Genomic DNA, 21571 nt, shown 5'->3' with positions numbered 1-21571 from the left:
TTTCCTTTCCTTTCCTTTCCTTTCCTTTCCTTTCCTTTCCTTTCCTTTCCTTTCCTTTTCTTTTTCCTTTCCTTTCCTTCCCTTCCCTTCCCTTTCCTTTCTTTTCCTTTCCTTTTCCTTTCCTTTCTTTTCCTTTCTTTAAACCTTCACCTTATATATCTTAGTATCAAGTCTAAGATAGAAGACAGCAAGGGCTAGACAATTGAGCTGAAGTACCTTGTTCGGGGTCACACACCTAGAAAGTGTCTGAAGTCACAGTTGAACCTAGGTTCTCCCATCTCCAGACCTGCTGCTCTCTCGCCCCTGGGATTCATTTTCAACTAATATTGTTTAGTCTTCCCAGTGCCCAGCACACTATTCTGCACATAATTCCTGCTTTAATGAACATCTCTTATTATATTTCCTAGCAGCTTGGTATAGTAGATGGGCAGGAAATGTAGTATAATGGATAGAGAGCTGTTCTCAGAGCCCGGAAGAGTCAGGTTCAATCCTCTTATTGACATATAATAGTGGCTGTGTGATGCTGGGCAAATCCCTTAACTTCTCAGGGCCCCAGGGAACCCGCTAAGGCTACATGTTGCAGAGAAAGTAGACTTACAATGGTAGACTGAGAGACTCTTAACTGGGAGTTCCCCCATTCCACTGAAATCCCAGGTCTAGTCCCTTGTCCTATATTTCCCAGAACACGTATCACAATGCTAGACATATAATTGATGTTTAATAAATATCTCTTGATTAAGTGATGCCTGGAAGGGAATGGAGGGTAGGGGATGAAAGGCTGAAAAATATAGTCTTGTCACAGGCTCAAAACATGTCTAGGCACTGCTCTAATGGGTCGTATTTTTATCCCTTTAGCTACCAGAGTAGGACAGAGAAGCCAAACTAAAATGGATGGCCAGAGTCAAAGACATGGTATATGAATTGTCTGGAAGTTTCCACCATATGCGTTTTGATAGCTAAGTTAAGAGCTACTTGTTATTTCAGTCCCAGTGGAGAGGGCAGCCATTCCTTATAAAATCTTGCCTGCTGGGATTTGGTCTGCAAGTTGCTTTCCAACTAAGAATGTGTGAATTCCATACAGTAGTTAGTCTCCTTTTAAACCCATTCATCTTTGCTCCACCCAAAAGTCTTTAAAATGAATTTGTTGGGGCAGGGAGGGAGTATAAATGTGTAGCTATATCTCTAAGATTGTCTAAGATCAACAAGTACTTGGGGACTCATTTTAATTTTGGTCAAGATCCAAAGAACCCTACATTTTTTTTGTAGGAGCCTAAACCACTTTTCCATCTGGAGTAATCAGATATTTCTTTCCCCCTTCCAACCCCAACTTTTTAAAAGCAGAAAACAAAAGAACAGACATAAGATTAAAATTAAGAAAAATCAACACCTCTCTAAGGCAGCAAGATTTGGGCTTACACATCTTAATTTGTGGCTTATGGAATACAACAACTGGAGAAATGAACTTGTGTTATCTGTCTCCCAGACAGTAAAGAAGCTCCACTCCTCAGAGAAATGGATCTGAGCCTCCAATTCCCCCTCAAACAGAGTCCATTTCAACACAATCAAATTGTTTGATGAGTGGGCAGTTTGCAGATCTACTAAGTAATCCTTTATAGGCTGTTAGGTTCAAACAAAAGCAACTATTTCTTTTCCACTGCCCTTACAAAGAATCCCTTTAATTATTGACTGCTGTAAATTTGCCTTTTGTCTGTTATTGCTGGAATTTGACCACAGAGGGGGCTCTGTTGAATTGCTTTTTTCTTGTGGCAGAGGTACAAGTTTTGTCATCCAGAGGCCTGAGTTCCAAAGACCCTTTTTGTTTTTCCTTCATAGTTGATTGGCTAGACATTTGGAGTCCAAGTTTTATGTAAGTGGTGCAATTAGGAAAAAGTGTGATTTATGGGGTTGGAATGCTGTCCATTCCATGCATGGTAAGGCAGAGTGAATACTGAAGAAATCTGTCATGAAAATGGGTGATATTCAGATCAATTCCATTAGATTTTAGATGTCATTGATTCTAATTCTTTCATTTTAAGACGAGGAAAGCGAGCCCTGAAGAAATTATCTGGGTTATCCATCTAGTAAGTATACAAGGCAGGATTTGAACCCAAGCTCTTCTGACTCCAAACCCAATGCTCTCTCCTACACTGCACTATTTCCCCCATTTCAACAGCAATATTTCCTTAGCAATATTTATTTTGTTTGTTGTTGGGGGGGCTCACCTTAATGGGGAAGATAATAAATAAGAAACTACATACAAATGAGATACAGGCAAGATAAACAAGATAATTCCATTTAGCTAAAGGAAGTCATGGAAGTCAGAAGAGAAAACATTGCAGGCATGGGAGATAGCTAATAGCATTTATATAGTATTTTAATGTTTGCAATCAATACACTTTACAAATATCATCCCATTTTATCTTCATAATAATCCTGAGAGGCAGCTATCATTAATTCCAGTTTTAACTAGCAACAATGCAAGAATCCAGAGCAAGGCTGAGGGACTTATGAGAAAGAAAACTAGTCACATTCAGAGGAAGAACTGTGGAAGGAGAAACACAGAAGAAAAACAACAGCATGAACACATGGGCTGATGGGAATATTATTGGGGATGTAGACACTAACTGGTAACTCTAGTCCAACTATCAATAATATGGAATTGGGTCTTGATCAATGATACATGTAAAACCCAGTGGAATTGGGTGTCATCTAAGGGGGGTAGGGGGACTTGGAGGAGAGGGAAAGAACATGAAATATGTAACTATGGGAAAATATTTTTAAAAAAAGAAAGTTGAGACAACAACAACAACAAAAAAATGAATTCCAATTTTACATATGAGGAAACTGAAGCTAAAATAGATCCCACAGAGAGAAAGTGTCTAAATCAGGATTTGAACTCATGTCTTCCTGACTCCAGGACCAGTCCTCTGTGGAATTCAACTGCCTGTTGCCAGTGAAAATGCAGGGAGAAGGCTATTAACTGCATAATAATAGGAAAGCTTAAAATTTAAAAAGAAAAAAAAAAGGAAAGTGGTTCTGGGGAGAAGATAATGAGTTTAGTTTTGGACACGTTGAGTTTTAAGATATCTATACAGTAATGTGGTTATTAGGGGGGCAGAAATTTTTCAGTCAGATTTCTAGAATATTAAAAAACTGCTTGCTCAAATGAAATGCCTTTTAGCTTTAATTACTGAATAACTTAAATTACAGAATATCTTAATTAGCAGTGAACAGATGGTGTTATTTTGTGGTACACAAATGTGTGTTCAAGATTCTTCCATGTAGGTAATGAAAGGAATGTGCTTCCCTGGCCAACTGGAAGCATTCGAGATTTAAATTCCTCTTTACATGATGAAAGATACAACTTGTCAGAAAAAAAAGTGTTTCTTAAAAACACATTCATTTTGGCCCACCTAGTCAAAGTTTCCCTCTTGGTAACTTTCTTCCCACCAGTAGACAAAATCTTCCACCAACTTGTAAGAAAGATGGCTCTCTTTCTTCCCCAACACATAAAAGGATAGGATGTGTTTTCACAGCTCTTTCATAGCGTGTGTAAACCAACTCCCATTAAAACTCAGTTCCTAACTAATAGATATCCATATTACTGCAGATGTGCATACTAATGCAGCCCCCACTGCTATGGTGGACAGGGTAGAATCTTCATTTTAATTTCTTAGCTTAAAGTTCAAAGACTGGAGAGATGGGACAGAACCTAACTTTATCATGGAAACTCCTCCTTCAGAAACGGAAGAGAGGCAAGTTTACTACTGAGGGCATGGAAGCTGCGTGTTTTCCTTCTCTGATGCCTTCACTTATGGAAGGGCACTGAGGATGTTTCTCCTGGAAAAGGTCCATGTTTTTAAAAAATCAGTCCTCTGAAAATGTACATACTAAAGGTCAGAGGAGAAAGAGCTCACACAGGAGCTAGAATGGCCAGTCAAGGCTTCATGAAGACAGTGGGTCTTCATTTGAATTTTTAATATTAAGAAAGGGCCAGAATTTAAGAACACATTAAAGGACCAACCTGTTTCAAGTAATTCTTTTCATTTTTTCGTCCATAAGGCAAAGAAAATAGAAATCACAGGATAATCATTTTTATTTCAAAGTAAAATTATATTTTTTGTCAATTGACATGTATTTTATTCTTTCTATGTGAACAATTAAGAGGAATATAAAGTAAAACGTTAACTACACAATAAAAAATTGGCAACAATTACATATTCCCATAAGCACCAGAAATTAGGTGATTTTCTTGAAATTTCACTTATTTTGTACTTACTGGAGCAGAGTTGTCCTTTGGTCCCCTGGATCTGACCATTCTACCCAGGACTTCCATACCATTGGAAGTTATATTGCCCGATGCATTTACTGCTTTTTCACCCACTTGTTTGCAGTCAATAAACACTTTGGCCAAGGTCTTGCTAATAACAATATGCATCTGGGGGGGAAAGGCAAATATCAGGTAAGAAACAAGAGAAAAAATTCTTCATTGTCAAACTTTTGATCTTCTTTCATTATCCTCCAGTTGGCAAATATTTATTAAATATTTACCATATACCAAGTTCTAGGCTAGCAAAAAGAATGATATTCACCCTCAAGGAGTTTATATTCTACTAGACAGAGTGCAATGTATAACTTAAAAGGACAAGAATTATTCAAATATTCTGTTTTGTTAAGGAGGATGACATGAGATTTTGTGTTGTCATCGATGCAACCAGAGATCTGTGTAAGACATAAATAAGTAAATGCTAGCCAGTGGGCTCTAGTTCATAGATTAGAATAAAGAAAATTTCTGGAATTCATAGCGTTTCATTATTTTAGCAAAGCACTGGACTGAATCTTGTGGGCAAGACAGAGAGTTGTGAGCTAAATGATAGTACTGTTTTATGGATTCAGAAATGGTTTGAAGGCTGAACCCACAGTAAAGTCATTAAATAATATATCAACTTGGAAGGGGGTGGTTAGAAGAGCATTCTGAGGATCTGTTCTGGTCTCTGTATATCTTAAAGATTTTCTCAATGAGTTGTATAAAGGCAGAGAAGATGAAAGGAAATCCAATGGGGAAAATTTAGGTTTTTGAGAGAAAAAACTAACAATTAGTGCTAGCCAAAAATGGAATGTACTAACAGCAATACAATGATCCAGGACAATTCTGAGAGATTTATGAAAAAAAAAATGCTATCCACATCTAGAGAAAGAACTGTCGGAGTAGAAATGCAGAAGAAAACATGATTTATCACTTGTTTTGGGGGGTATACGATTTGGGGTTTTGGTGTTATATGATTATTCTCTTACAAAAATGAATAATATGGAAATGGGTTTTGAGTGATAATACACATATAATCCAGTGGAATTGCTTGTCACCTTCAGTACTGGAAAGGGAAGAGGGGAGGGAGACAACATGAATCACGTAACCCTGGAAAACTTATGTGTAAATTTGTTACTGGAACAAAATTTAAAAAAAATTTTAATGGAATATACTGCTTCAAGAAGTTGTGGGTTCCCTCTTACTTAGGTCTTTGGGCAAACAGGTTTATTGAGTACCATCTGGTAAAGGGGATAACGGATGGGCAGTGGCTGGATTCACTGGCTTCTGGCACCCCTTCTAACCCTGAGATTTTGGGATAAATGGCATGCTCATCAAATTTACATGTGACATAAATTTAGAAAGAATTAGATAACAGAATCAGGATTCAAAAAGATTTTTATTGTGCCAAATTTAATATGATAAAATATAACATATAAAAATAAAATATAATTAAATAATGCATACATATATAATCTTACATTGGGGTTCAAAAAATCAACTTCACAAATACAAGATGGGAGAAAGTATGTCTAGACAACTGATCATCTGAATAAAGATCTCAGGGCTTTAATGGATTGCAAGTTCATGATGAGTCAACAGTATGCTATAGCAGCCAAAAAATTAATGAGATTTTTGGTTTGTATTAAGAGAGGCAGATGATATTGGTCAGAGCACATCTGGAATAATATATTCAGTTCTGGGAACCACATTTTAGGAAAGTCCCAGACAAGCTAGAGATAGGCCAGAGGAGGGTGACCAAGATGATGTAGGTCTTCAAAATCATGCCATATGAAAGCAAGTTCAAAAGAACTGGCCAATGTTTAGCCAGAAGACTTGGAAGGCTATGATGTTAGTCTTCAAGAATATGAAGGGGCTGGTATGTGGAAGTCTTATTCTTCTTAACCCCAGAGAGTAGAAATAATAGGTAGAATTTACAAAAGAGGAAAATTTAAGTTTCATGCCTGGAAAAATGGCAACAGAGCTATATATAAAAGCAGAATAGGTTGCCATAGGAGGGAACTGGTTTCTTTGCATGTGAGATATTCAAGCAAAAGTTGGATGACTTCTTGTCCAGTTTGTGATAAAAAATTCTCTTTTAGAGATGGGTTAGATTAAATGATTCATGGGATCATTTCCAACTCAGATTCAAGTTTTAAAAATAACTTTATTCCAGCAATCATTTGGAGAGCTTCACTTTTATTCCTCTCTTAATTTCCAGCCTATAAACCTTTCTCACATTATCAGTAAGTAATGCAGTACTTTCAGAAAACTCAATACATAGTAATCCAAACGTAGGACCCCGATAAACTAGAAAGCATCTCTTCACAATAAGAGAGGAGATTTCAAATGCTATCCACTGCTATAGAAGATACTGATGAAGCCAAAATGCAGTTTGAAACATATTTTTTAAAATTTACTTTCTTCATGAGTTTTTTCTTGTCTGTGAGATATGTGCATTCTTCCACAACAAAACAAATATGAAAATATGCATTGCATGATAGCACATGTATAACCTATATCAGATTACTTGCTGTTACAGAAGAGGGAGCAGAGGAATGGAGGGAGAGAATTCAGAAAATAAATGTCAAAAATTGCTTCTACATGTAATTGGGATAAAAAATAAAATAAAATAAAAAGATTTCACTTTAGAAAAGAAATCTCAGAAGTGCATTTAAGTAGTATTAACAGATAACTAACCTGAAATAATTACTTGAAAGAAACAATGGGACAAAAAATATGAAAATGAAAAAAGTGAAGAAAGAAGGAATGAAGAGGAATGAAGAAATACTTTCAATTCAGAAGTAATTCCAATCATTGGGAGAATAGGATTGGGTTTTGAAATTTTTGCTCTCTCCTTTTTTGGGTACACATAGATTTTCAAAGGAGAGGCAGCAGGTGAGAAGTTTTCTAAAGTGGGGACAGGGATAAGAGGAGAGAGATTCTTGCACAGTTTGAAGAACTTGGCTTTGGTTTGTAGCTTTCAGGAAGCCTTTTTTATAATTGAGCTCACATGCTATATCTCTCAGTTCTTCTGGCAATATATATGGAACTTAAAATTTACCTAAGGTTCAGAAAAAAATTTCTTTGGAATGAATATTACAAGTTCATCATACTTCACAGGATATTGTTGGCTAGCTTTTTAAGAGTTGTGAAATTTCAAATGTGGTGCTTTTTTCTTTCAAACTTTCCTTTGGGGCTGTGGTCCAGATTCTGACCAGGAAAAAAAATCAATGCCAAATAGAATTTAGGAGAAAATGAGAGTGAATCCAAAGAGGCCACTAAAGGAAACACCTCTGGCCAAGAACTACACGATCTGTCTCTATGAAGACTTTCGGGGCAGTACTGATAATATGGCCTTCAACTTCAATACCAATATGAAAAAGAAATGTATTAATTGCAAAACTACATTCAGTGTTCAATTAAAAAAAAGACTTTATAGATGCTATTTTTTCAAATTGTTGCCACATTGCTAAGACTCCTACTCCACGCCCCTTCTCCAAACCTATAGAAATAGAATTCTCTCCTTTAACAAGACACATTTAAGTACAACAAATAAGCCCACTGGCAATGTCTGCCAGTGATACGGCTCACTTGAGATTTTTGCTCTACCACCTTCCTGTCTTGAGGTGAAAGGCATTCTTAACCACAAATTCGTGATTGGTCACTACATTGATCAGAGATCTGAAATCTTTCAACTTAATCTCAAAATTCAGAATATGGCATATATTAAGAAAATGAGAGCTAAGAATCACAGAATCTTTGAGGAAGAAAAGGAATCTTATAAGATTTCTTCAGTTCTGTTCTTGATGGAGAATCCTCTCTAAACATTCCTGGCAATTTGTGTTCTAGTCTTTGCTTGAAGATTTCTAGTGAAGGGTTCAATCAGTACTAGGTCTTTTGGCAGCCCATTCTACTTTTGGGCAACTCTAAAAGGTTAGGAAGTTTTCCTTTGTGTAAAATTAAACTCAGCCTTTCTGCCATTTCCTCCCATTGTTCTTTGTCCTGCCCTCGGATGCCAAGCCAAACAAAACGAATTCCTCTTCCATGTGACATCTTTTTCAGATATTTGAAGACAGCTAACAAATTTACCCCCTAAATCGTCTTCTTTCTAAGCTACATAATCCCAGGTCACCCCTGTTAGTACCATCGGCTATATGCTAAAAAGAAATCATGACAGATTTAGAAGAAAGCTTAAGAAATCAAATCATGCCAAATGAATAAATGTCACTAATGGAAAGTGGGAAAAAATGTGTTAGGTACCACATCAGTGAGGCAAAAGGTCTCATAGCATGCCTAACCTCCATATTTCTAATTTAATTAATCAATCCACAAGCATTTGCTAAGCATTTAATATGTGCTACTTGCCCGCTAAGCACTGGGGATTCCAAAAGAGACAAAAGACAGTCTCTGCCCAGCTCACAATCTAATGAGATGACACATTTAGACTAGATGTGGTCAGAGTCAGGGCAGAGTTAAGTGGGGACCTAATTCCTGTGTCCTGGATCCTTTGCCTCTCTTAAGATATTAGACTAATTCAATTTAATATAATTCTGGGCTAGGAGAGCTAAAGAACATTTTACACTCACACATACATGAGAATGTATATTGTGTGTGTATGTGTGTTAACTGGGGAGTTTTCCACTCTTTACAACTCATAAGTTACACCATAGCAATGAGGTTCATAAAGAAGATCCTTAACTAAACACATAAAAGGGTCAAAAATAGTTTTTCCCAATGGCTCTTTGGTACAATGAATCCTCAGAGTTCTAATTCATAGGTTCTGGAGATATTTTTCAGTGGAGACTCATTTATTTTTTAGTAGAGGTAGCATAGAATAGTACAATGGAAAGAGCACTGAACTTGGAGTAATGGAACATGAGTCCAATCCCCAGCCCTTTTATACTTTGCCTTCAAGGTGACCTTAGGCAAGTTTCTCTGGGGCTCAGTTTCCTTATCTTTAAAATGAGGGAGGTTGGACTAGATGACTTTTAAAGTTCCTTCCAATTTTAAAAACTATGTTGCTTTGTTCCTGGAGTTCTGTCTTACAGTTAAAAAAATTTAAGTAATAGACTTAGGTCACATGTGTCAAACGGTTAAAATAAGGACAAAGAATAATGTGTGTTGTGTGTGTGTGTATAGACTGGTCTCCCAAAATGACTCAACTGCAAACATTTTTATCTGTGTGTGCAGAAGTAATCAAAAAGACCATCAATCCTTTCCATTCAACATATATGAATATTTTTGTTCTGTGGCTACAGGTGACATTTTCAGAGGAGGAATGCAACATCCTTCAGGGAAGGTTGTCTTACTTAATATCAAAATCTTTACAAGTAGACATGTTACGCTTTTACAATTTTGTACAAAACACACACATTAACACATATATTTTATTAACTCTCTTACTTTGACCAACACTGTGTAATAATAAAACCTAAATGACTAACCTTGTGAAAACTTCCATAGAATATTTTCTTAATTTCAGGTCCTTCAAAGGTAACAGTTTGAAATTCCCCCTGGTAATCATAGTTGAAGTAAGTAATTGTCTTGCCTCCATCTGTTTAGTGGGAGAAAGAATGTTCTTTGAATAGAATAAAGATTAACATCATAAAAGCATGAATCCATCATAAAATTGGTGGATGATTTTTCTTCCCCAGATCTGAGGAAAGGAATGTGGCCCTTTCAAACTAAATTGAAACACATTTTAGAGTTAAGTACAAATTGGTTATCAAAGGGGTAGCTAGGGCTACCAGGCTTAAAGTTTGGAAGACCTGAGTTCAAATCTGGCCTCAGACTCTTCCTAGTTGTGTGATCCTTGGCAAGTCACTAAACTCCAATTGCCCAGCCCTTGTTGCTCTTCTGTCTTATGCTAAGACAGAACATAAGGATTTTAAACAACAATAAACCCAAAATGATTTCCAAACCTTTGCCATTAGTTAGTCCTTTGCCACTCTCCAGGATTGCTCTCCATCGAACACTTACAGTTCTCCATCCATCAAAGTCAAAAATCAGTTTTCCAAGGAGGAAGTCAAAGTCTAAACTCTGAACATTCTGACTTCACACAAATAGTTTATGGTAGATGCAGATTCTAATCCAAGTCCTCTGACTCCAAATAGAGAATTATTTCCACTGTACCTTGTTACCATCACTTGTTCCTCTCCACAGTTCAGGCTTGAAGGATGCTTAGTCAGGTTGAGTTGCAGATTTCTGTCATCTTTCTCTCTTCTAAGGCAATGAGTCTATGAGATCCCAATCTTTTGAATTATCCAGAACTCAAAACTCAATAGCTGACAAATTCTATTAGTGGAATCTTTTTGGTTTCAATCTTAGGCTTTAATAGGTCTATACTCACTGCAAGTGACACAGACTTTACATGAATGTCTCATGTGGGCAACTTTTGTAGCATGGCACCAAGCACATGGGGAGCATCTAATAAATGCTTTACCAGCATCCACTACAGAATAAACACTATAATTCTCAATCTCCACCATTCCATTTTGCAACTGGCCTATGGGTGGACACCATCACTAAAGAAACAGAAAGAGGTTACATAGGATTGAGGGCCATTTTGTGTTTTCCTTTGTGCCATTGCTTGCTGAGGTCAAAAAATCAATAACTAAATAGTCACTCAACTAGTTCTGAGCTTTTGTTAGTGAGTCTACAGCCCAGAAAGCCAATCCAGTCTATTACCAGGACTTTTACTAAAACCTTTTTGGAACTTACCATTGAAAACCAACGATAAAGCCAGAGTTCATATAAGGACATAAAGTGACCCTTCAGTTCAAAATTTAGTAGGAGGAATATTAGATGAAAAGTCAGAGCACAAGTCCAAGTGTTGCCTATATACTTGGGCAGACCATTTAACTTCTTTGAGGATCAGTTTTCCTGTCTTTAAAAGGGGGACAAAATCCACTTTGTGTATCTCATGAGATAAGGATTCAAAGAGATCATGCATGTGAAAGAATTCTATAAATGTAAAGTATTATCCAAAGTTCTCTTCTGAGGCCTTATGATGGTAGCAGAGACCCTAGCCTCTGCAGACAACACATGATGACTGGCCTGGCTTTATGAAAGAAATTTTTTTTATCTCAACTTAATTAATCAAGTATTTGGAGTGTTCCACCCTTTTAACTTAAATCAGTCATGAACCTGTGAATCCTTTGATAAAAGTTCACACCCTCAGAGGACTAGAGGTGGATCCCACAGGCACTGGAGTGGGCTGGTATATCACATCTCAGGAACCAATTGGAGTTTTTAAATTTAATTTTCCTGGCAAATTAAGAAACTCTGATTGGTTCCTGAGATGTTATAGACCTGCCCACAGTGAAAGAAAATAGAAACCAGAATGACAGGAAGTGACTTGGAGAAGCCTACTTATAAAAGCCAGCCGAGGGCATTATGATTCATTCTGCTGCCTTGGTGGCTCTTGCTGAGAGAAGACTTCTGGTTGGTGTCTCCGTGTTGGATTTCTACTGTGTTCGTGACTCTTGCTGAAAGAGGGATTCTTCTGTGTGGTGATTCTGCGTTGGTGGCTTGAGGAATTCAGGGGCTTTCGGCAGCTCGTTCTGGTGGCGGCTCAGGCTCTTCTTTGTGGCTTCAGATTTTTGCTTCCTGATTCGGACTTTGGATTCTGGTGAAGATTTAAATGGTTTTCTGCATTGGAGACTGGGACTGAAGAGCAATGCTTACTTGGGTAAGACTCTTGCCTCCTTGGCAGGAAAGACTGCCCTTTTTGGCTCAGCCTCTTCAGTGTTGGTCTTTGGTTGTTGAAACACCTGACTGGAGACACTCTGGTGGGCTGGCAAGATTTGCATTCATGGTCTGGAGGACTTGGACCCGGACTTAGGGTATTTTTAGCTAGGCAATATTTTCTACCTCCTTCTTACATTTCCCTCACTCACTATCACTATTTTGCTATAATGAAGCTACTAAAGCTATTAGTATCCTACTGACTTAATATTTAATTATAAATGGTGACCACAACCTTTTTTAAATTCTTATATTTGTCAAACACATTTTTAATTATTACACTATGCTCAGAGGCTCCCAGTCCAAATGATAGCCACCAAGTAATAAATTATTTTTGGTTGCAACGACTTATGGAGATCCTTTATTAAGGTGAGGAGGGGTTATAATCTGCATTGGTATCAAGGATACCCATGTGGATAAAAAGCACAGATCTTTGCAAGGAGGACCACATGGCATCTGGTTTTTAACATTTCTATCATAAGGTAGTAAAGGACAGCTAGGTGGCACAGTATATTAGAATGCCAGGCCTGGAGACAGGAAGACTTGAGTTCAAATCTGGCCTCAGACATTTTTGAGCTATGTGACCCTGGGCAAGTCATTGAACCCTGTTTGCCTCAGTTTCCTCATCTGTAAAATGAGTTGGAGAAAGAAATGTCAAACAAACTCTAGTATCTCTGCCAAGAAAACCCCAAATGTATTCACAAAGAGTCAGACATGACTGAAACAACTTAACAACAACAAAAGGAAGCATATTTTGTTGCTGTTGTTCAGACATATCTGACTCTTTATGACTACATAGACCATACTTTCCATGAGGTTTTCTTTGCAAAGACACTGGAGTGGTCTGACATTTCCATTTCTAGTGGGTTAAGGCAAACAGAGATTAAGTGACTTGCTCCAGGTCACATAGCTGGTGTCTGAGGTCAAATTTGAACTCAGGTCTTTCTGGAACTCAGGCCCAGCACTCTATCGACTGAGCCATCTAGCTGCCTAAATGGCATACACACATTTATAAATAATATCCAAATGAAAATACATACTGTCTAAGATGACTCCAACGAGTGGATCAGAATCCTTATTTAAAATCTCCCAGAGAGCAAATGGTTCTTGAGGAGTATCAGGCAATATCCGGAATAGAAAAGAGATGGTGTAGTCTGAAGGCAATCCCTCTGGGTGCAAATATCTGTCAGAGGAGAGAACATCACAATGTTTTAAATAATAACTCTACAGAAATAAAAGATGACTTGAGGATATGAGACTACACTCCCAAATTCCATTTGTCCAAACATCATTTTCATTAAGTCTCTTATCCTCTTATGTGGTCAGTCTTGCATTAGCTTCTGTAGGTCTATTTGGCAAATAAACTGGGGGTTGGATTAGATTATTTTCAAGTCCCTTGTATGGCGAAAAAAAGTGCTAGACTTGGAGCCAGAGATTTTGAATTCTGACTCTGGCACTACCTTGCTAAGTAGCTTAATTTCTCTAGACCTCAGTTTCTTCATCTGTAAAATGAGACTGTTGGACTGGGTGACCTCAAATGGTACCTTCCAACACTCAATTTATGTTTTTTTTTTGATCCTATAATCCTCCTAACTCTAAGATACTACGATTCAGTAATATATTTCTTAGAATAATTTTGTTCAATTACCTACTACAAATATCATCCCTATTAATTAAAACATTAATTTCTATAAATAAGAGGCTCTTTAATAATTATCTTAGATATCAACATGAAAATACATTTGACAGATTAAATAATATCATCATAAATGCTAAGAGAATAAAAATTTCCAAATAACAAAAATATTTTTAAGTCTAAAGCTTATAGCCTTCCAACAGCATTTATTATAGGAGAGCACAACAAAAAATATGTGGATGGTCCTTGAAAATCACTGTAATGAACATTGATCTGAAATTTGTTGTTTTTTGGATAGAATTACATTTTCATAAGTTGGGGAAAAGATGTGTTTTTTTTTCTCATTCCAATCTGACTCAATAAATTAATCATTGAAGTCTTTATCAAATACTTCTTCTGTCCCATGCAGCATGGTAGAACTGGGGATTCAAAGATAGAAGTGAAATAATTCTTTCCCTCAAGGGCTTATATTCTAATGGGAGAGCCAATATATAAATATGTGGGTACAGAAGCAGCTGGGTAGATCAGTGGGTTAAGAACCAGTCCTAAAGAAGGAAAGTCCTAGATTCAAATCTGGCCTCAGATGCTTCCTATCTGTAAGACTCTGGTCAAGTCACTTCATCTCTACTGCCTAGCCCTTACCACTTTTCTGCCTTAGAATCAAAACACAGTATTTATTCTAAGACAGAAGGTAAGGGTTTTTTTTAATTGCAGGTACACACAAAGCACACACACACATCTATATAGTTATACAGAAGATATATTCAAAGCAGGTACGAGGTAACTTTGATGAGGAAGGTGCTAGCAACAAGGGGGTCAGGCAAGGTTTCATGCAGAAGGTGGCATTTAGGCAAACTTCAGAAGAGCCAGTGGTTCCTAGGGAAAGAGATGAGACTAGTATTAAGGCATAGAGATGGACTAAGAATAGTAACTAGATCATTAATCAATAGATCAATAGATCACTAGATCAACTAGAATATAGACTGTATGAAGAAGAGTAATGTTTGTGTAAGAAGGTCGCAGAAATATTTAAAGGTCTGGTTGTGAAATTTTAAATGTCAGAAGAATTTAGTTATTTGAAAAAGAGTTGATGGTGAACTAATAGACTCCAAAGAATGGAGGGTCATTTGGTCAAATGAACCCTTTAGGAAAGTCTCCTTGGGGGCTCAGTGGAGGATGAATTGGAGTGGGGAGATATTTGAGGCAGGAACACAAATTAGTAAGTTGTGACAATAATTCAGTCTAGAAATGGTTGAGAGATTTAATTGGAGAATAGCTGTGTGAGTGGAGAAAAGGAAATATATGGAAGAGATGCTGTAGAGATAGAAATGCAAGATTTGGAAAAGAATTGGGTAATGTGGAGTTGATAGAAATGAGGAGTCCAGGATGACAAAGAGTTTGAGAAGGTTGAAGACTGAGAAAAGGTCATTAGATAAGGTATTTTAAGAGATCATTGATAATGCTGGAGAGATCAACTTCAGTTGAATAGTGAGGTCAGAAGTCAGATTAAAGAGGGTATACTAAAGAGGGAGAGAGGAGGAAGCGGAAATACTGAATTAAGAATTCTGGCTGAGAGGAAACAGAGAAATACAGAAGGACAGCTAGGGAGATGCTAAGATTTAGGGAGGATTTGTTCTTAAGGGTGGGAGACATCTAGGAATGTTTGCCGGCACCAGCAAAGAAACTGCTAAGATAAGAAAAGTTTGAAGAGAGAACACTATCCTACTTTTCATAATAACTAGCTTAATTCTCATAAGAACCCAGCTGGGATAGATGTTATTACAGCTAAGGAAACTAATGCTAAGAAAGCTAAATGACTTGCTCAGGGTCACAAGGATGTTAAGTGTCTAAAGCTGGATTCAAACTCAAGTCTTCTTGATTCCAAGTTTATCGCTCTCCCCATTGCACCAGCTTGCAGCCTGAGTATCCACAAACTTTTTTTGAGGGGTACAGTTATAGTCTATTTTTTAATGTATGGAAAATGTATGTAGAACATTATATAAACAACTTCACAGGGAAAATGGGGCAGAAAAAGGACACAGATTTGGCATACAAAGGCTATGAGTAAACTTTTGAGAACTTATTCTCTCTTTTAAAAATTACATTTGGTATCATTCTACTAAGAATATTCCCAAGCGCCTCATGACAATGATGGCATGAAACAACTTCCTTTTTTGAGATCAGAAAAAATAATGACTTTGATATTCTGAAATTAAAACAAACATACTTGGTTGGCTGGGAAACCAGAGCGTCTTTATGTAGCTGGTAACATGGATACACATTGAAAGTGCCAGGTCCCATAGAAACCCCTTCCACAGCTGAAAAATCCTTTTCAACTAAACCAAAGAGTTCCATCATTTTAAATCCTGAAAAGCACAATATTTTGAACAAGTCAGAGTTGGGTTGAATGGACAATAACAGAAAAGAAAACACATCTCCAGATTAGAGCTGTGTTCTTAACAAGTAAAATAAATAAGCTTCAATGAAATAAATGGACAAGAGATAGTATTCATTTTATCCTCTGGCATTTGCAAAATAGCACTGTACCTGCAAGACTGTTGCCATCCTTATTGACCAGAGGGCAAGCTAAAAGGGAAAAAAAGGAAGGTCACTTAGAGATGCTTCCAAATGTACTTTCCTCATCTCCATCCCTTCCCAGCAATGTAAAAAAGATGTTAAATCATTTCTCTGAAGATTAATTACTTTGGAACCACCAAGGCATATGTGGCTATTATTTTCTCTGGTTTTCCAAAGATACCAAACATTTCAACTAACCATCGCTATTAAAAGCAAAGCCCCATAATTCTATTCTCCTCTCACTGTGCGTGATGCCCATTAAAGTAAATGGGCAGCGATGAGCAAGAGGAGAGAGGAAACCTGCTGGTATTTTTCTGAAAAGTATTTATAGGAGCTCTTCTGAATCAAGCTGGTCTTTAAAGCCAACACCATTTGTTCAGGGAGTCTTTATCAACCTAAAAATCCTGAAATGGGAAGAACAAAGGTTTCAGCAAAATTCCCTTGTTCTCTCTTCTAAAAAAGTAACATCTGCAATGAAAGATATTATGAAAGCCTTTGTCAAGTTAACAATTCATCCTTAAATCAGTATGGGATTCATTATTAACAAGGATTAACTGCTTCAGCCTGTAAGCACCCACTGAATAAGCAAGCACAGATTCAAAGAACTAACTTGCAGATGCGGTTTCACAGACAAAAGTAATCAGCTCATCTTCAATTTTCTTAAAGGCATCAAAGTCATCGACAAAGAAGACATGTCTTGCACTGGGCTGGCTGCCAATGCTAACCAGTTCTGCATAATCTGCGTCAGCCACACCAATCGCAAAAATGCTGATGCCTGGGGAAGAAGGAGGGCAGATTTCCGATTAGTGTGAAGAGGAGGGGGAAAATTCAAGCAAAACAAGACAGCTAGTTTCTGTTTAAGAGAATTGGATTTGGAGTCAAATGATCTGGGTTTGAATCCTGCCTCCATCCCTTAATATCTGTGTGACCTTGGGCAAGATGCTTAATCTCTCTGGGCATGTTTTATCATTTGTAAAATGAGGGGAAGGTAGACTAGGTAGCTTCAAGGTCTTTTCCACTCTGATTCTACAATCCTATCATTCTTCCTATGTGACTTTAGGCAAGTCACTGTACTTTAATTTCCTTTCTTATAAATGGAAGAGTAAAGCTCTAAAATCTAGAAATCTGTTATTTTGGGTCCAAAATAGTAAAATATATATTCCCTATAATTCATCAAAATGGATATACCAAACTGAAACCATAATTTTAAAAAATTTAAAAAATCATCATGACTCATTTTGTATGTTAGGTAGCTTGGAAATGGCAATAAACAACATAATACTTGAAAAGATGTAATCCAAAATTTCTCATTTATATAGAAATAATGCTGCAGAGTGTCCAGAAGACCTGCCCATCATTAATAAGACTTGATTAACCTTTTTTCTTCTTTTTACTTAAAATTTTCTTTGTTATGAATTTAGTAAACATCAACAAGTATGAACATTTTAGTATGCAAAGGAAATCCAAAAAAGGTGTAAATAATCTTTTAATTTGCCTCAACTTTCTCTCCTCACAACCTATTGGATTGAAGATAGTCTTCATGATATGAATATCTGATCACATCACTTCTCTGTAACTTGTCACTGAATGCCAATCTCCTATTAATATCAAGCTTCTTAATATGGCACTCGGGGATGATCCAGGTTCTCCATCATATGATACCACCTAACTCTCTAGCTTTATCTCATACTCATCACCTATATATCTACTATGCTCTAACCAAATAGTACTCTCTGATAACCTCTGTTCACATTCCATTCTGTCCCATTTCCATGCCTTCTCTCATTGTGTTCACAGCTCATAGAATAGCATAATCTTTATCCTGATTTCTACCTATTGAAATCCTTTAAGACTTAACTCAAATTGTCCATAAAGTTTTTCATTGATCTGCCCCTCCCACTGTTCAAATCAGAAGTGATTTTTCTCCTGTGGAGCACTTGCCTTCTGAATTTCTTACACATCACTTTGCATTAGGTTATTCATGTATGTATGTGTATGTGATATTCTCCTACTAGACTATTAACTTCATGAGGGCAGGGAGCATGCCTCCATTTATTTTTGTATCAGTCCCAGAAAAAAACACAGGCTTCTGTATATAGTTGCTGCTTAATTAATATTTATTGAATTATTTCTAACATAATTATATATATATAAAATTACCTTCCAGTTGCAGTTCCCTGGAAATTTTATTTACATCATCCTGTGATCGGCCATCAGTAATGACCACAATAACTTTGGGAATGCCTCTTCTTGTTCCTCCTTCAGCAGTAAACAAGGCATCTCGAACATGCTTAAGTGCTTTTCCTGAAAAATAAAAAGTAAAGGGCTCAATTGCAGAATGACCCTCACTAAAAACAACCAAAAAACCTGGAATCTTTAACAAAACTTCCCTAAATAAATAGACTTCAAAAAATGTTTTCAGTAATTAATTAGCATTTATTCTTTGGGGCTTTTCCTCACCTGTTTTTGTATTTCCTCCTTTGTAGGAAAGATTCTTAATCCCCTCAAGGAGAGTGTCTTTGCTTTTATATGTATTTAGCTTAAATTCTGTTCTGGGATCATCAGTGAACTGAACAATGGACACCTGGGGATAGAAGGTATATTTTTTATTTCAGACTAGATAACATTTTAGGGATGAATAAGCCTTTACTTTTTACTTAATTTATCTCATAATTTAACTTGTTGAAATACAAGTACATACTCAATTACATAATATATGTATATAATAGAGATATAAATTGAGAACCAATAAAATACTGCCTTCCTCTCCTGCAAATGGTCTATGAAGATAAGAAAGTCATTTTACAACCTCCATATGAAACACATATAGCTGATAGAATCTTATTTTATAAATCAGAAAATCATGGTGTAAAGTAGTCACTTAAGTCAACAAAGGTCAGAAAGTAAGAGCTGGGAAAAGCCCAGACCTCTATATTCCCAGTTCAATGTTATCTTGGACCACTGGCTCATTAGATTTCACTTTGGTATTTATGAGATTGCATAAAATTGAAGAGAGTAATAAGGGAGAAAAAAGAAAATATTTTTAAAATTACAAACTCATGCTCCCCTGGCACTATTTTTTACACACACTATATTTTTATATGGTAATCAAATCAACCATTTTTCATCTAAGTCAGGATTTTTAACTGTTTAAACTACCATGTGAAATAGAATGGACTGGATCATGTATCAGTTGATATATATGTATATATATATATATATATACAGGTCTTAAAAACCAAATAGTGTACTCTTCTGACATCTAACAGAAAGCCTACAGACATGACTTTTCTCTCATCTTTATATTAAAGAAAATATAAATCTGGGAAGTCCAGTTGAGAGAATGTTACAGAAAGAGTTAATACCACTGTGGGTCCATTTTCTACCACTTTCCTTTATTTCTGGAATACTGTAGGCTTTTGTGTGTTCTCAAAACAAAGATAGAAGACAAAAAAAACAGATTCACTTCTGTATTTTCATAGGCTTTAGTTTTTACAAAATGATGGATTGGTATGACTGACTTGTGGGACTTACTTGAGTTCCATCCACTCCGATCTTGTCCAAGGCACCAACAGTATTATATAGAAAGTTAATGATCTTATTGAAATTATCATCTCCAATGCTCCAGGATCCATCCACCATGAACACTAGGTCTGCCTTGGCAGCTTTGCAAACTGCAGGACAAGAATTGTTTGAGAATCAGAGATAACATTCGACTACTCAAAATTTGAAGGCATCTCATCAAACTTGCAGAAAGATATGACTTGAGGAAAAATTCTCCATTTATATTTCTCTTAAGGCAGAAGTTCTTAACCATTTTTGTGTCATTAATCCATTTTGGCAGTCTGGTGGAGTCCATTGACAAGCAGAGTAATTTTTTTTTAATTCATAAGTTAAGGAAATTCTGAATTTTAGGTAGATGTTAGTGAAAATAAAAATCTATTTTCTCCATGAAAATCCCTGGACCCTTTGAAATCTATCCCCAGAACTGGAAGTTCATGGATCCCAGAGTAAGAATCTTTGTCTTAACATCTCAATCATCATACATTGCCACTCACTGAAGGCAGAAGGAATAATGTGAAAATTGAAAATTCATTTTTATCCTGCTCCATGAATACTCTTTCCTGACCATGCTCCTAGTATCCAGGAGTTCCTACAAAAGCTCTGATCAGAGGTAATACTATCTGAGTGAGGAAGTAGAGAGTACGAGGTCAAAGGAACTTAGAAGGAGTTTTCTGGACATAATCTCTTATTAAAAGCAAGAAAATAATATAAATGGAGCTTGAGTTTATGGTTAAAGTGTTTTAAGAGAATGAGAGAATAATTCAGTCTGTATATTCTGGTGAAAGTGTGTCTATGATCTTACATCAAAACTTGGTTTGAGAAAGTCTAAATAGAGGGTAGGTAAGGCAGAAATTTGGGTCATTATGCTGCTTTTGTGCAGCAATATCCTAGCATAGAGCACTGTGAGAAAGGCTACAAAATCAGATTCTATTTTTTTTTTTTTGCAGTATAGCTCTTTTTAGTTATACCTCTGGGTTCTTTTTAGTTGTTTTAGAAGACAGTGCAGTCAAGAGTTAAGGAGTCAGGACTGCGAATGTGGCAATCTTGACCCAGGCCATACATGACAGTAGTGATCACTCCAAATAACAACAACAGCAACAAAAAAATCCATCAGTGATGTTCATGTGAATTTCTTCATGAATAAGAGAAATGTCATAATGCATAAAATCTCCCCTTATGAAGGAAATATTTTCCAATCGCTCTTATTTCTAATGCCTTTCCTCTGTTAATTATTTCCTATTTATTCTGTATATAGTTTGCTCGTACATATTTATTTGCTTGCTGTGTCCCTACTAGAACATAAGCTCTTCGAGGGCAGGGATTGCCTTTTGTCTTTCTTTGTATCCTCGGCACTTAGCTTAGTACCTGGCATACAGTAGATGCTCAATAAATATACTTAATAACTGACAGCCCAACTAATGCAACACGAGAAACAATAATCCTGTGGAGTATTGGGGTTCAAGTGCTACCTCTGTTGCTTATTGCCCATGTCACTTTAATTGGGTCACTTAACTGCTCTTTCTAAGACCTCTTTTCTGCAAAATTAAGGATCACACTAGATGATCTCTGAGTTCCCTTCCAGCTATATATTTATGTCTTCTTCATGCATATTTTTGTGCATTTGTAACTCACCTGGCTGGAGTATCTAGGAGGCTCAGTGGATTAAAGGCTTGGAGTAAAGAAGAGTCATCTCACTGAGTTCAAATCTGGCCTGAAACACTAGCTGTGCAACCCTGAGA

The 21571-nt window shown here is 36.7% G+C and overlaps 1 protein-coding gene across 1 annotated transcript in view; it reads right to left on the bottom strand.

Annotated features, from left to right (window-relative positions):
• The window catches only part of COL14A1 (collagen type XIV alpha 1 chain), a 274304-nt gene that overhangs the window by 92362 nt on the left and 160371 nt on the right, over positions 1 to 21571 (bottom strand). Inside the window, exons 27-35 of the mRNA XM_044684203.1 lie at positions 19803 to 19942; positions 18729 to 18852; positions 18429 to 18572; positions 16879 to 17043; positions 16239 to 16277; positions 15919 to 16057; positions 13096 to 13238; positions 9754 to 9863; positions 4280 to 4438 (exon numbers count right to left, since the gene is read on the bottom strand). Of these exons, the coding sequence (XP_044540138.1) occupies positions 4280 to 4438; positions 9754 to 9863; positions 13096 to 13238; positions 15919 to 16057; positions 16239 to 16277; positions 16879 to 17043; positions 18429 to 18572; positions 18729 to 18852; positions 19803 to 19942 (1163 nt within the window). The remainder of the gene's footprint in view (positions 1 to 4279; positions 4439 to 9753; positions 9864 to 13095; positions 13239 to 15918; positions 16058 to 16238; positions 16278 to 16878; positions 17044 to 18428; positions 18573 to 18728; positions 18853 to 19802; positions 19943 to 21571) is intronic.

Source organism: Gracilinanus agilis, chromosome 1, assembly GCF_016433145.1.
Source record: "Gracilinanus agilis isolate LMUSP501 chromosome 1, AgileGrace, whole genome shotgun sequence".
NCBI classification, from domain to species: Eukaryota; Metazoa; Chordata; class Mammalia; order Didelphimorphia; family Didelphidae; genus Gracilinanus; species Gracilinanus agilis.
The sequence above is the reverse complement of the archived record's forward strand: the minus strand, read 5'-3'. Positions and strand labels throughout refer to the sequence as shown.